At 40.4% G+C, this 15,043-nt stretch overlaps 1 protein-coding gene across 10 annotated transcripts in view; it reads left to right on the plus strand.

Annotated features, from left to right (window-relative positions):
* MAP7 (microtubule associated protein 7) overlaps nucleotides 1-15,043 on the plus strand; it is a 103,417-nt gene that overhangs the window by 86,146 nt on the left and 2,228 nt on the right. For 9 of the 10 annotated variants that reach the window (XM_065733467.1, XM_065733493.1, XM_065733415.1 and 6 more), the window contains 7 exons: nucleotides 3,027-3,210; nucleotides 5,052-5,247; nucleotides 6,155-6,256; nucleotides 6,823-6,873; nucleotides 6,971-7,028; nucleotides 9,121-9,259; nucleotides 14,568-14,794. In XM_065733467.1, the coding sequence (XP_065589539.1) occupies nucleotides 3,027-3,210; nucleotides 5,052-5,247; nucleotides 6,155-6,256; nucleotides 6,823-6,873; nucleotides 6,971-7,028; nucleotides 9,121-9,259; nucleotides 14,568-14,794 (957 nt within the window). The remainder of the gene's footprint in view (nucleotides 1-3,026; nucleotides 3,211-5,051; nucleotides 5,248-6,154; nucleotides 6,257-6,822; nucleotides 6,874-6,970; nucleotides 7,029-9,120; nucleotides 9,260-14,567; nucleotides 14,795-15,043) is intronic. The other variant, XM_065733423.1, reaches the window with a different exon arrangement.

A 15,043-nucleotide genomic window follows, 5' to 3' on the forward strand; every position in this document is an offset into this window, starting at 1 on the left:
GTAGTGGGCAAATAACAAAGGTATGAGATGACTTGAATGATCATGTGGGATTTATTGCTTTTCTGATAGTCTTTGCTTGCATCATAGAAAACTTCCTTTTCAAATTACTTCGGGGATACTTCTAAGGGTTACCTTTGCAAGTGTTTACATGCAGTACTTTCCAAGTCCAAAGAAAAGTCCAGAAAAACATGGTGACGTTTGTTTGGCAGTTTAACTCGGGCGGAGGAGAGACTCAACTTCTCTGCAGTTAGTCAATATTTGAGAAGTGACAGAGTTACTTAGTATAGAAACAAGTTATCTGTGATAAGGGGATCTGAAAGTGAAGTAGTTTGTGTTTGCAGCAGGGAAACAGCAGCTAGCACAGAGGGACAGAGGAAAGGGATACTGTAGTCACAGTGGTGAGCAACACTTCAGATCAGACACATTTTGTCAAAACCATTGAATAAAATGACTTGAGACCTACGACTGGACCCTAAGTTTGAGGACAGATCTTGCATTGCAGGTAGAGGCCCAAACTGTCAAAACTTAGCCACTGGTTGAATCCAGGAATCTAGAGAAAAGCAAATGCAACTTTTGGTGCTAGAATTACATTCCTGCAGGTGAAGAACTTATTTCAGCCAATTATCTGAAGTGGCCTCTCGTTTGCCTGGTTCAGACCCCTGTCAGCTGTGTAGATAGCCAGGAGGTCAACAGGTAATAATCACTGATGGAATTATTCAAGCTTTTGCAGTCAGATCTTATTATTTTACCAGTGCTGTTGCTGTTGTAATGGTATTTTGGGTACACCTATGCAAGTTGTCCTCATCCTTTCTGACAGACAGGCAGGTGAGTATTGAATGAGCTATGTCAGAGTCAGCACCCAAAGGAAGTAAAATTCAAGCAGTGCAAAGCTGTGCTACCTTCAGAGGTGACAGCCCTGTTTGGAGCCATGTGCGTAAACTGACAAGGGCTGAGGTACCAAAACTGTACAAGTGACAGAGTTCAACTACTGCAAGTGTTCCTGGTCCAGGTTGTAACTGCAACACCATGTTTTCTTCTGTCACTAAGGCTATGAAGCATAGCTTTCAAGGACTCCCAGGCTTTAGGACTACTCAGGTTACTTGCTTTTTTCTTTCCAATCACCCAGATTTTTCTGAGTTCCCTGCTTTGTCTTCAGGGTTAGCCTAGACCAGGTCTGTTCCCTATGGTTGTACCAGCCACTTGTCAGTGTGAGAGGCTGAACTGTGCTAATCCTTCTCAGGGCAAAGGGGGCAGGCCTGGAAACTCTTTAACATGACTGGTATACATATGCAGCCTTTGAATTCAAAGTGAAAACACACAAAGAGCTGTAGGAAGACCTAAATTGTACTTGATTAAAAAAAGATAGAAGAGAATTCAGTAGATGTGAGCACTGAGCACAGAGAAGGAAGCTGAATTTGTGTTTGTGCATGCGATGATGTGCAGGAGGGGACATGTGGAGAAGAGAAGGCTCAGGGGAGACCTTATCGCTCACTACAGCTACCTGAAGAGAGCATGCAGTGAGGTGGGAGTTGGCCTCTTCTCCTGTGTAACTAGCAATAGCATTAGAGGGAATGGCCTCAGGTTGCACCAGGGGAGACTTGGGTTGGATGCTAGGAAATACTTCTCTGAGAGAGAGGTCAGGCACGAGGATGAGCTGCCCAGGGAGGTGGTGGAGTCACCAACCCTGGAGGTGTTCAAGAAACATTTAGATGTTGTGTTGAGGGACGTGGTTTGGTGGGAACTATTGGTGATAGGTGGGTGGTTGGGCTAGATGATCTTGTAGATCTTTTCCAACCTTGGTGATTCTGTGGAACCCCTACTGGAAGTTGTTAATGGGGTAAGAAAAACAATATTCTGGAAACTGGTTAGAAATGTAGATTTAAGTTATCTCTTGGCCATTTCTGATGATTTGCTTCATGTTTATCTTCTCAGGATCTGACTCAATTGCTAATTCAAATACTTCCCTATCCATTTTCTTGTCCATGTTTTCATCCTTGCCAGATGCGATTACCCTGAGAGTGCTTTCCTTCAAGTAGCTTGTGTGTTGTTAATGGTCTCTGGCCTGTACAGAAAAAACATAATAGAGATGCCCTGTACCTATGCTAGAAAATGTCAAGCTAGCTTGCAAAAGTGTGAATTCATGTTTAACTTAAGAAAAATCTGTAACGTCTCCTCTATCAATTGGCTAAAGGTGGCCAAGGATGGTCCCAGGTAAAGAGTATGATAATATGAAGGCAAGTGCTTGCCTTATCACTGTAAAAATAAAAAAAAAAATAGAGAAGGAGGGAATGCCATCTTTACCTTCATGAGAGCAATTTTAATGAATTAATGACAGCAAAGCCTCATGAGATTTGAATGCAGGCCACGGTATGCCATTAGTGGCAAGACTTGTAAGAAGCTACACTGTTTCTGTGAATTACCTTGCCAGCCATAACGTATATCAAAAGTACCTGCAGAAATTCTTTTTGGCTAGTAAAATCTGGAATGTCTGCAAAACTGTGAGCAGCTTGCATTCTGCCCTTACTGCAGATCATTTCAGACAGTTGATATTTGAGATCATTTAAAGGGACTAGCCTGCTCACTAAAAAGTGTGGCTCTGATTTTCAGCTGCAGTCAATCAAGTGAAAGAAAATGTAATATTACCACGTGTAATTTCTGGTCTCTGAAACATAGCAAATATGATGGCAGGGACTTGGTGAGTCTGCATTCCTCCTATTGAGACCCTGTCAGCATTTATGCTGATGGAGGAGTTGGCTTAACCTTTCAACTGAAGCTGCTTTCACAAAACAAACTTCCATTAGGATATGTGTATTCCTTGCTTTTAGAAAATTATTTATCCCCCGAATCCACTTACAAGCTTAAAAATACTTTACAGAATATTTGAAACTGTATTTTCTTTCTCTTTTAAGAGGTAAGAATGTATAAGAGAGAGGCAGAGCAAGACAAAGAGATCAAGAGAGAAAAATATGAGTATCATTTTGGCTACTCTGCCTGCTGAGACCAGTTTTCCTTCCTGTCTTTTTTAGCAGCCAGCCCATCCCTACCTCCTGCTCCCCCAGCACTTTCTCCACCCCCAGCTCCCATGAAGACCTCTGCAGGTACAACAGATCCTGAGGAAGCAACAAGGCTGCTGTCGGAGAAGAGGCGCCTTGCTCGTGAGCAGCGGGAACGAGAGGAGCAAGAAAGGAGGGAGAGAGAAGAGCTTGAAAGGTGGTCTTACATCTCTGTAGTGGATAATATATTTTTAGCAGCTTCCTAGCAACTGTTTATGTATATTTTGTTGTTATATTGTAATATATGAAGCACAATGCTGAGGTGCAGATTGACACTGTACTATAATGTATAATAATTTTTTTTTAGTTTTTCATGGGAGTAATGTATGTATAAACACATCTGTAATGTTAAAACCTATCCCAAATAGATATACATTTTATTAGAGGTTGAAAACAGGACAGCAGTAGAGAGCAGATCTTCAGTGTAGTGCTTGATTGTTTTCTCAGACTAACAAAGCTATACTTGTTTATTCTGACAAAAGAGCCCTGCTCAGCTGTTGTCAACACTGCAACAGTGGCAGTGTCTCTTACTTCGAACCATGAGATCTTTTTAGGTATCTAGCAGCTGTGACTTAAAAAAAAAAAAATTCTCATTTAAAATCAGGATGCCTAACAGTGTTGAATGTAGTTAACATAGGGTGTTATTTCTACCAGCCCATCTGGACACCTATGACTGTGGCTGTAACACAACACAAGTTGAGCACCTTTTTGGATGGACGCAATGCCTCTGGAAGTTGTACATCCTTAATGACACTGCCAAATGCAGGAGCAAGGCAAAAGCAGTTATAATAGTCTGAATTCCCAAAAGGCTCATGACCACGTCACGAAGCTTTCTGAAAATGATTTTATAGAAAGTTAGCTGCGGTGATGAAACATGATATGGCAAGTAAATACTAGAGGTAAACAAAAGGTGAAGGATAATCAGCTTTCAAAATGAAAAGTTCTCAGTAGTTCTCAGAGTGCCTTCTTAAGTGAATCTGAAAGGACATGTGGCCAATGAAATAATGCAGGCCTTCACTGTGATGAAAGCCAGTCAGGAAGAGTTCAAAGATGTATCTTATATTGCTGGGATACAAAATGGAAGCTGAATACCAATACATTAAGCATAAAGGAAAGCAAAGACGCAAATAATTATTGCTTAAATGGTGGTGGTCTCTGGGCTAATTATTTCTCTGGGAAGAGATCTTGTTTGGAGTTGAGTATACGAAAGTATCAGATGATTTGTGATCAGTTAAATAAATGATCTGTTATGAACTACTGGGAAAAGAGAACAAAATAGAAGATGTCACTATGAATTATCCATGGTGAATCCACCTCTTAAGTGTTGAGTTCTGTATTATTTTTGAGAGTAAAACCGATTAACTAGGAAAATTAGCAGAGAAAGACATCAAGAATAATCAGAAGTATAGAACGGCTCCTGTGCTGAAGTGTAGAATATGTCCAGTAGAATAACAAGGAGCTGCATCAAGTGAGGGGCAAGTGGAGTATTAGGAGTAGGTTCTTCACTGAGAAGCACTGAAATGGGCTCCAGAGGGCAGTGATCACAGCCCCAAGCTGCTGGAGTTTGAGCAGCATTTGGAGAACACTCATAGGCGTAAAATTTGAATTTTGTGTGGTCCTGTGTGGAACCAGGAGTTGAATGATTTTCAAAACGTGATTAAATGGAATAACAGAGGGAAGTGTCTTTCAGGATACAGCGAAGTCAGTTGTAGTTTCTGAATCAGAAGGGACCTGAGCTAGGGATCAATGGAATCCTGTCATATAATGGGAAAGTAAAACCTTGCAATGGTTCTGTGTTGTTCCATAGGGCGTCTGTTAACTTTGGTGCCTGCTGGAAGCAGAAGAGGTGGCTTGGCCTCATCCTGTTCAGATGTTTTTGAGGTTTTTATGGAAGAAAAAACAGTGTAGCCTTTCTCCAACTGTTCTGCAGTGCTGATGTCTTGGATCAGGAGTCTGCTTTCTTCCTTTTTACCTTATGCTTTTTTTTCATCGCTGCAGGCAGAAGAAGGAGGAGCTGTCCCAGAGGATAGCTGAAGAAAGAGCTCGTCGAGAAGAAGAAGAGGCTCGCAGACAGGAAGCTGAAAGAAAACAAAAAGATGCAGAGGAGGAGAGGGAGAAGGAAGAACGGCTGCGCCGACAGGCAGAAGAGAGGGAACAGAAGGAGAAAGAAGAGATGGAGCGCATTCAGAAACAAGTACGCCCCCCTCTTGGAATTTCTGTGCAGCACCTAATTTAGAGGGGTATTTAAAATAGAAATGTTACACTGAGTGAATAGGATTGTGGCTGAGTTCATTTCATGGAGTGGTTTGAAGAGTAAAGATGCTTCTTCTTGAAAAAGCTTGCAGTAGGGAGGGCTTTTGTTAGCTTGTTTTTGTTCTCTTGTAAAAAGTTGCTTAATTTATAACAAATCCTGTGATGAAAAAAATCAGAATTGCAACGGTGGAAGGTTATGAATGGTGTTATGTGAGAGAACTGTTTGTCTGTACAATTGTAGAAAGTCTGGAGACCAGGATAACTGTTGATACCTCATACCTGGAAACATTCAAGGCCAGGTTAGATGAAGCTGAGCAACCTGGTCTTGTGGGAGTGAACTGTTGTAGCAGTTCTGTTGTACAACACTGTCACTTCAGGGGAGCAAAGCATTTCTACAGTACATTCCAGGGAAGTTTTACATTTAATTTAAAAAGCAGGAATTGTAACCTTGTGCAAATGTACCTTTGGCTGTTTGTCCACGGTCTCACTAATTCTGCTGACCAAATAAAGCACTCCATTTCTTTTGTGTGACTTCCAAAAACGTCCACCACTCAATACATGGATCTCTTGGATGCTTTGCTGGCTGCTGTTCTAATGCTGAAGGTTAGGAATCATCTGGTCTGCTGTCAGTACATGCCAGTCAGAACAGGCACAGAACCTTATTCATCTCTGCATGTTATGCAAAACGTGAATTAATCAAAAAATGTGCAGTTCAGTCTGAGAAAGTATTTGGCAGCTTTAAACCTCAAGGTGTGATGTTGCAGATATGTATAGATGAGCTGATATCAGTGTAAATCTGTCCTTGAATAGTAATTTTTTCCCTGCTTCTTTGTCTACCATCAATTCAGAAAGAAGAGGAAGCTCGCCTACGGGAGGAGGCGGAGCGGATTCGGTTAGAACGTGAAAAGCATTTCCAGAGAGAAGAGCAAGAGCGCTTGGAGAGGAAGAAGGTAGATACGTGGGTAGACAGTGATAGGACAAGGGGGAATAGTTCTAAACTAAAGGAAGGGAAATAGAGATTAGATTATGGAAGTTTTTTTTACTGAGAGAGTGGTGAGATGTTGGAACAGGTTGCCCAGTCAGGCTTTGGATGCCCTGTGCCTGGAGGTGTTTAAAATCCTGGTTGGAGGGGGTCCTGGGCAACCTGATCTAGTCCTTGATCTAACAGCTGGCAATCCTGCCTGCAGCTTGGGGCTGGAATTTTATGACCCTTGAGTTCTCTTCCAACCCAAGCCATTCTATGATTAGGTACATGCAGAGAAACTGTAATTCAACTAATCTCCACCTTTGCTGTAGAAAGTTATTCATGAAATTAATGTGCCCTTAGAAATCTGTGGTTATCACTGATATAGCCTGATGTGAAAGTAAAAAGAATGTTGTCAACAGTAATAAATCATTTATCTTTTTGCAATAAGCAAATGCAACTTTGATAAATGACAGGCAGTTATGGTTTGGGACAGAGAAGATTAATTTACTGCCAGCAAACATTTTCCTCCTTTGTATTTTTTTTTTTCAGAGGCTTGAAGAGATAATGAAGAGAACTAGGCGTGTAGAAGCTGTAGATAAGGTCAGTGCCGCAAACTTGTCATGCATAAATACTGGACACATTTCAATTCCTCCCTCTAGGGCAGTTTTTAATTTACAACATTGTGCTTCTTTTGTAGAAACCCAATGACCAACAAAATGGGCATATATCAAAGGCAAATAACACTGGAGAAGCAGGTATTGTATTTAACCGTGCCCTGAGTGCAACAGGTGAATGAATGCTTGTTGAGCACAATTGCAGTTAAGAAAACCATTAGAAGAGTATAACTGAAGTCTTAGTAAATGTTATTTAATTAGCCTTTCTGTTTAGTTATCCGTTACTAAATGAGTCAGCTGTTTCAGTAACTTTGTTATGTTGCTGTTTAACAAGAGGGAGTTGCTTACTAAGTTTAATTATTTATAAAATAAAAAGAAACAGGCTAAATAGTTTAGTTTTGACAAACTTAGCTAGTGATTTTGCAGTTTCTTTTTGCACCGTACTAGAAATACGATCTGTCATCAAAACAAACCATTCACAATCCTAAACATTCCCCTGTGATTTCTCTTTCCCACCTGCTTCTTTATTCACTTGATATTTATTTCCACATCTTTTCTTTCAGAATTTGGCCATGGAGTTTCTCTGTAATATTCACACTCAATCTTTCCTGCAGTTCAGTTCCCTTGTTTGTTTTTTTCCGTCTCTTCTGGTTATTTTAGGTAAAATTTCATCTGAACTTTAATACTTACAATAAAGGAAGCAAAATAAAAGTTAGTGTATATTCAACGATAAGCAAATATGAATTAGCAAGATTTAAACTATTACAGATTAAATAGCTTAAATTGTCATAATAGCATATTGTAACAAGTGATGATAATCTTTCTCGCTCTTTTGTATTTGCTCTGAGTAACAGAGAGGACAGATAGTGGCACTGGCTTTTCAAACTGCTTTTTTTTCCTTCATGTTTTAAGTGAATGTGCAAATGAGCACTCCCAGGAAACTATTTGTCATGAATTTCATTATGTGTTTGGAAGTTATTTGTTTGCATATTATCTTTTTAAATAAAAAACAGTTTGGGAACTGCTAATACAGGATGTGTCTGGAGTGCCATCTGTTGCTGCAGGCACTGTTGAAGTTGCTGTCAACGATTTAAATAATTCTTGCAAATAAAAATGGCATTACAACCTTAGACTTTCGCTCTCCTTCCAGCAAGCAGTCTTCGATTGCAGGGGAGAATTTCAGCCTCTATTTCCGCAGTGCCAAGGGAAACCTGGAGTCCATCAGTGGCTGGAAAATTGAAAACTGCCCTCACTCTCAGGGCTGCTCTGCTGTTTTGGCTTTGCTTGATCTTGATATGATATTGAGTTGAATATATTAATCTTTTTGAATCTTATTATTTGGCAAAAAGGGGAAGAAACCTGTATAGGAGTGGCCAGATCACACAGTGAAGCAAAATCCATCACCTTTGTGTCATTTGTTTGACCGCTGCTTCAAAAGAGGAGATAACTCTGCCTTTCCTAAAGCTTATATTGCTAAAATATGTCATAAAAACTTGCCAAAACCAGATAAGCATTCAGCATTGAAGACTTCAGTCCAAGCACTCAGGTCATAGCAGAACAGGAGCTATGAATGGAGGTGCTTTAGGTGGTTTAGACAAGTGCATTTAAGACAGTGAATACTAAATTGTTCTTACGATTATCGTATCATATGCTAGGGTTCAGCTGCTTCCTTTCATAGACATATATATGAGTTAGTATGGCTGTAGATACCGTGCAGAAGACTGTAGTTATTACTTTAAAAGAACATCCTGAGGCTGTCCAGTGACGTCATATGGTCTTTGTATGTCACCCAATCTTAGGTTGCTCTTTGCAGTATTTTATGGTTGTGATTTGCTACTTGCTGAAATCTCCTTCCCATGGAGATTTTCTCTTTGTTTCCTTTTGGTTTACAGCCAGTGATCAACTGGAAACAAGAGGTAATGTTGATGTCTCAGTGTTCTCCTATTCTACTCTTTATGGTATCTTGAGAAACAGCAGTGTAATATTCTGTCAGATATCATCCTATTTTGACTAATTTTGCTGATTTTTTTTTATGATTGTAAACTGATGTTACTGACAATAAAGCTTTAGCTTTGAAATCTCTGAAGCTGTTATGCCCAAAGCTTGACGAAGAAAGCAGAGGGATTAACTTCATTTTAAAATTGTAGCTTACTTTAGCTGTGATATCCTTTTTAGGAAATGTTATATCCTACTTTGGTACTTTCTTCTATGAAATTGTGCTTTCTCTCTGTAGTCATAACCAGTCCTGTATCTCCCCTGGAACCTTCGGGAGGACCTCAGCTTCAGCATGCAACACAGTCTCCACACAGCGGGAAACCCGTAACCTGCACGCACATGATTGTTTCACATCAACCCCCCGTAAATATGGACAGGTAAGAGGATTGCTGAGTATTAGGGGGTGTTTACAGGATGAGAGTTACTAGAGAAATAAATCATTTTCTCAGATCCATGCGTTCATTAGCTAAATATGAGACACAGCTGTTCAATCTGTGACATTTCCTGTTTATTTTTTCTTTTCTTGCATTCAGAAAAGAACTTTAACATCTTTCACTTAGCAGTAACCCATTTTTACCAACTGAAGAATTTTGTGAAAATATAGCTCGGTCTTTGAGGTGTTTGGAAGAATGTGTTGCCAGCAATTATTACATACATTGAAACTTATTTGAAAGGGCAGTTCTCTGCCCTTCTTTCCATGAATTAAGCTTCATGAAAAACAGTCAAGATTTGCAGGGTTAGTTTTCTTTTCTGGAATAGTGAACACTGTGTTTGCAGCCTGGATGCTTTGTTTTGTCAATTGCTTGAAGATCCAGCAAGTTTCGGTTACTAAACAAAAGCTAACTAACAGAACTATTCATTTTGACTTTTTATTTTTAAAAATCCCTTCGTCCTCTGGAAAGGAGGGTTTGAGGAGGCAGATATTTAACATTAACTCGTGACTACTCTTTGTAGTCATGAGGCGACTCACTCACATTTTGAGAAATTATAGAAATGCTTGAAAGCTCTGTGTTGAACCAAGTGAAATCTGTTGCATAAGCATGAGCTGTCAGTTACATCAATTTCAGTAATGCAGAAAGCCAAATAATCCCATAGTCTTTTCATGTTTTATGCAGGTAATGTCAGAATATGCATGGGAAAACTTGAATGTGGGAAGCCAACTCACAGTCTGTAATGGGCAGTATGCCTCAGGATGTGATTGGCACTAATTGAAGGAGGAATTTGCCCTCTCTCTGTCCCTCCATATGCCTGGGGGATCTTAGCCTGCTGTCATGCTGACAAAGATGCTCCTGCTGAGATAAGTTCTGTCAGTGACTCTAAGCACTGAACTGCATTAGACGAGCTGCATGGAGCTGTCTCATAATTATCTCAGGCAACTATTAAATGTTAATCACTCCCAACCTTAGATGCACCTTGATGTTTGTAATATAAAATGTGCCACACTAATGAATGCTGTCATGTAGCATCATAGTTGGTATGGAAGGAAGATCTGAATAGCCAAAGTGAAGAGTGAACAGGTAAGAATGAAGAGCATGAACAAAAATTCAAAGTGTATGCAAGGCTGTGGAAGGATAAAGTTATATGCCAGGATAGAGTGCAGAGGGACTGTCTGCTTTAGAGTAACATCCACCCTAATGGAAGGCAAGTACTTGATAGAATCATAGTGTTAGTTTAGCCCAATCAATTTGACAGGCTGTTGGAAGGAGGACACAGAAGCACAGATTCTATCACATGGTGAAAGCCACAGATGCCAACACCATAGCTACTGCACCTTGTGTGCCGCAGGTATTTGGCATCTGGATATACCTGATATTGTAGTATATGCAACAGTAATAAGTACAGATGGATTTGTGTAAGCATTTCACTGCAGCCATACAGAAGATTTGGCTTTTACCTGGGAAAGTCCTGAGCATGTTTTAAGGGTAAGAAAGCTCAGATTTTCAATCAGGGATGGAAAGGACTTTACCTGGGGGACTCCTAGAATATGTATGTATGGGAAGGAACAAAGGACTGAGTCCTGGTAAGGTCTAGAGCAACCGTCAGTCTCATTGTGCTTCCTAAAGTGTGCTGTGTGGGAAGTCCCACACTACAATCACTGTTTCTCTGGTCCCAGGACTGATGAAGTGTAAGTGCTGGTGGTTCTCTTTGGTACAGCTCTGGGGTCCAGCCAGGACATGTCTTGAGCAGGAGTAATGTTTTCTATTATTCATTGACTAAATACAGAGTACCTGTATTTGGGTCACTCTGCAGGTGCTGCATGTGCTCTACCTGTTCAGCAGCAGTACTTAAGGAATGCGACTGTGTAAGCCATTAGCATTTCATGTGAAGAAGATAGTCTGCCCTGACTGTTTGCTGTAGTAAACCTTCATCCTTCATTCTTTCTCTTAATGTCATTCACCATGTGCCAGCTATGTGGCTGGAATCCAGCTGGAAATGGAGCGCCTGTTTGTATGTTCCATGCATGTGAGAAAAATAAAATCTTGGTGGAATCAAGACAACTGATATCAGTAATTCACCAGCTTCTGTTGCTGCTTTTGATTAACAACACGGTTCTCATTGCACTGGAACTTCATTAGCCTTTCAAGAAAATTAATCCACATAAACCCTAATTGAAAAAATGACTTTGTACCTGACCTATAAGTCTGTGATGAGAAAACGTAGAAGTGAACTTAAATGAAGTTTCTTTTCATCCAGGTGTAGTGCAATGAAAAAGGCAACGCTAAATATACTTTTAAATGAAGTGTATCATGAAGTTTTCCTATAGATAGTAAATCATCTAGAACTACCAAGAAAACTGGTAGATCATGGAGATAATACATTATTAACAGAATACACTTTTGCATTGATTGTGTTGGCTTTGTGGGTTTTTTTTCCCAGCAAATGGAAGAAGTGAGTTTGAAACACAGTTTGAAAATAGTACATTAAGGTAAAATATTTTAAACCTTTCGTAAGTTAGGAAAGATTCCAGCAGAATTTATTCCAGATCTTAATTTTCTCTTACTATATTGAACGGTAGAGTCCTGGAAGAAACAGAATGATAGAGTTTGGAGTTGAATAACAGTTACAGAACTCATTTTTCACCTGAATTTTTTTTTGTTCTACGCTTTCTAATTCTTTAACGAAGTTGCCCAGCAGTGTTATATGCCTGAAGAGGGTATATGAGGTGTTGTGTTGGACACTGAGACATCACTAAGAGAGGAATGTAAGATGGTAAAAACAATTAAGTAGGTCAGGAATTGTTTCCTTTTTTGTGTTCTTTGCCTCAATGACACTAATAGGGAAAGAGTGTAAAAAGCGAGGGGGGGAGGTTGAGGGAAGAAGCTAAGTACCAAGAGATCTTCTCTTTAATAAAGGGTTACTATGTGTTGTGGTCCAAGTGCAACCCTCAGCTCAAGTAGTCCCAAAGCTGCTAATTACCAGAAGCTAGAGGGCATACCAATCTCCTAGGAATTTGTCTAATCTCCTTTTGAGATTACGGCCTCTAAGATCTCCAGTGGGAATGAATTTCACTGTTCAGTTTTTTCCCTTTATTTCTACTAAACATACACTATAATGATTTGGTGAAGTGCCATCTATTTCTTATAGTATAAAAAATAGAAAATATCTAGTCATGATTTTTCCCTGGCCTTGTGCCCCCTTCATGACTGTATATCTGTACATCTTGAAAGACAACTTTGAATTCTGAATCCTAGTGTAACTCAGTATGTAATACTGACAGTGCAATGACCAATGACTATGAATAACTATTTGTAAAAGTTAGATGATCAATCAGAAAAAAATAATATAACTTTGCAGAAGCAAAAGACTTCTCTTCATTATGCCAGTACTTCCATAGGTACGTATACTGCCTAATTTAGATGCAGGAGCAGACCATCTTCCCCACTCTTTCTTGCCCCTCCATCTGATTTGCGAATACTATGTTATCTTACCTCTGGTGAGGTCACTGCCATTAGATGGGGATGAGATAAGTAATGTGATACCTTATAGCAAATAACAGTCTAATAGATGTACACGATGGAGCAGTTTTTATTAAAGCGTCTCACAGATTGTTACAGGGCGGATCTCCAGCAGAAAAGGGTGGGTGATGTGACTTGGGGTCTCTCCAAGGCAGCCAGCAGGGTTTCTCGATCTGCTTTCAAAGCCACAGTGTGCAGTGAATCACACTTTCCATTTTGAAGTTTGCATAGCACGCTCACAGATAAAGGAAAAGAGAAAAGAGACAAGGGGATTGCCTTTTTGGAATGGAACTGATAATGGCTTGAAAAGCTGGAAAAGATTTGATGTGAGAACCAGCATGCTGTTCTTACAGGAAATCTGGGTTTCAGATGAAGTGTTGCCGTCTTTTAAAATCCAGTAATTATTTTCTGTTGCTTGGGAAGTACTGTGAAACAATTCTGTAATTGCTTGTGATAACCTGGCCAGCCTAGCAGGCTGGTCAGTGAAAAGAAACCTGATGCTAATTGCAGGCAGAGTTTGGTGAGCTGTTCTTGTTTGTTTTTCTCTTGTTTGTTTTCAGACTAGTACATGTACTCTCAGGAGAAAAGGAGCCTGTGAAACCAAGCCACCTGCTCAGAAATGACCTGAGGGCATTGATAGCCTTGTTGAAATCTAGGAAAAATGCATCTGACCATTTGTGCTGAAGCATTTCCTAACAACCTGAAGAGCTGTGATATGGGAACACATGCACCAGGCTGCCAGGATCTGGCAGCTAAGGGCTTTAAGGAAGTGCCTGTAAAAGATTACATGATTTTGAAGTGACAGTTGGGTACTCGCTCTTTCTTGGGGAGCTCTGTGTCCCATTACTGTCATCCTGTTCACCAGAGTAGCACCTTAGTTCTTCCCCAGTGGTAAGACAGCATGTGCTGCATGAATAGACAGCAGGATTTGACAGTACAGCAGCTAACAAAAGGGTTGGGGGAGAGCATCAAGGCTGACACATGGTGATGTGCTTTCTCAGGAGAGTATTGCACCTGGAGAGTGTTCCCTGTGAGTCAGGGAGATGTGAGGGATGCTAGGAGGGAGGTGCTGCTTTTGTCTGGTCCTGCTCGATGCAGGGCTGAGTCAAGCTGTGCCTGGAAAATAAGGCCCAGGAACTTGGAGAGGAGGAGTGAAAAAGAGAGCTCAATTGATACAGGAGTTTTTTTTTCTCTGGGTGTGCAGCGGGTAGAAGAGGCTGCTCAAAAAACTGGAGGCAGATGGTGATCCAAAGACTAACAAAAATGACATTGCCCTTATCTGAGAGCAGTTAGGCTGATCTGCAGTATGAGGAAGGGTACCTCAGCATTCATGTATGGCAATGCTTATGAAAGCAGAGAGGCCATAAATCCCATCAGGCAGGTGGCTTCAGATAGCAGTGGCTGTGCTGGGAAGGTCGATGGGTTTTGTTTGATTGATTTGTTTTTCTGCTTCCCCTCTTCTGCCACTTCTCAGAGCTCCATTGTACTCCAAGATCTCTGTAGTTTTGGGTACAGTGTAGCCAAACATGATAAGGGCTCTGTGTGTTTGAGGGAAGGTCTGGTTCTGTAACAACACTCATCTGCTGTGGTAGTCGTGTAGTTTTGGTTTTACCAGCTAAAAGAACACTCTGGATTAGTGCAAGTTTCCATTTGTAATATTGCTTTAAGCATGACTACAGTTCTGTTTGGAATTAAGTGTCTGAAGAAATACTTAACATTTTTCTTTCAGCAATCTCAACCCAGAGAAAAATACAGAGGAAAACGGAATGTCTGTGCAGAACGATAACTTTGAAGAGATCATAAATCTGCCTATTGGTTCTAAACCATCCCGGCTTGATGCCCTGAACAATGATGGGAGCGACAGTCCCGGAATTCCTCTGAATCCAATTTTAGCTTTTGAAGATAAGGGGACTCTTTTGCCTCAGGTAGACAGTGTTCAAACACATCAAACAGCAGGTAAGTTTGCCTTGGTTTATTGCAATTAGTAAGGTGGTGTAATCGACAGAGAACCTAGAGCTTCTTCTTGACACAAGTTGATTAATTTAATCATTTTAAACCCAAAATTCTTTGTGGAGCAAATCCACTGTTTGTAAAGCTATGTATACCAAGCACATACAGATGCTGTGTGAGTTATGACGAGCCTGCATCTTTTGTTTGAAAGGTGTTCTCAGTTACACTGCGCTATTTGCCTTTAGGAGTTGCTTG

This window comes from Cyrtonyx montezumae, unplaced genomic scaffold, assembly GCF_038088225.1.
Source record: "Cyrtonyx montezumae isolate F1298 unplaced genomic scaffold, pur_monq_1.0 scaffold_0, whole genome shotgun sequence".
NCBI classification, from domain to species: Eukaryota; Metazoa; Chordata; class Aves; order Galliformes; family Odontophoridae; genus Cyrtonyx; species Cyrtonyx montezumae.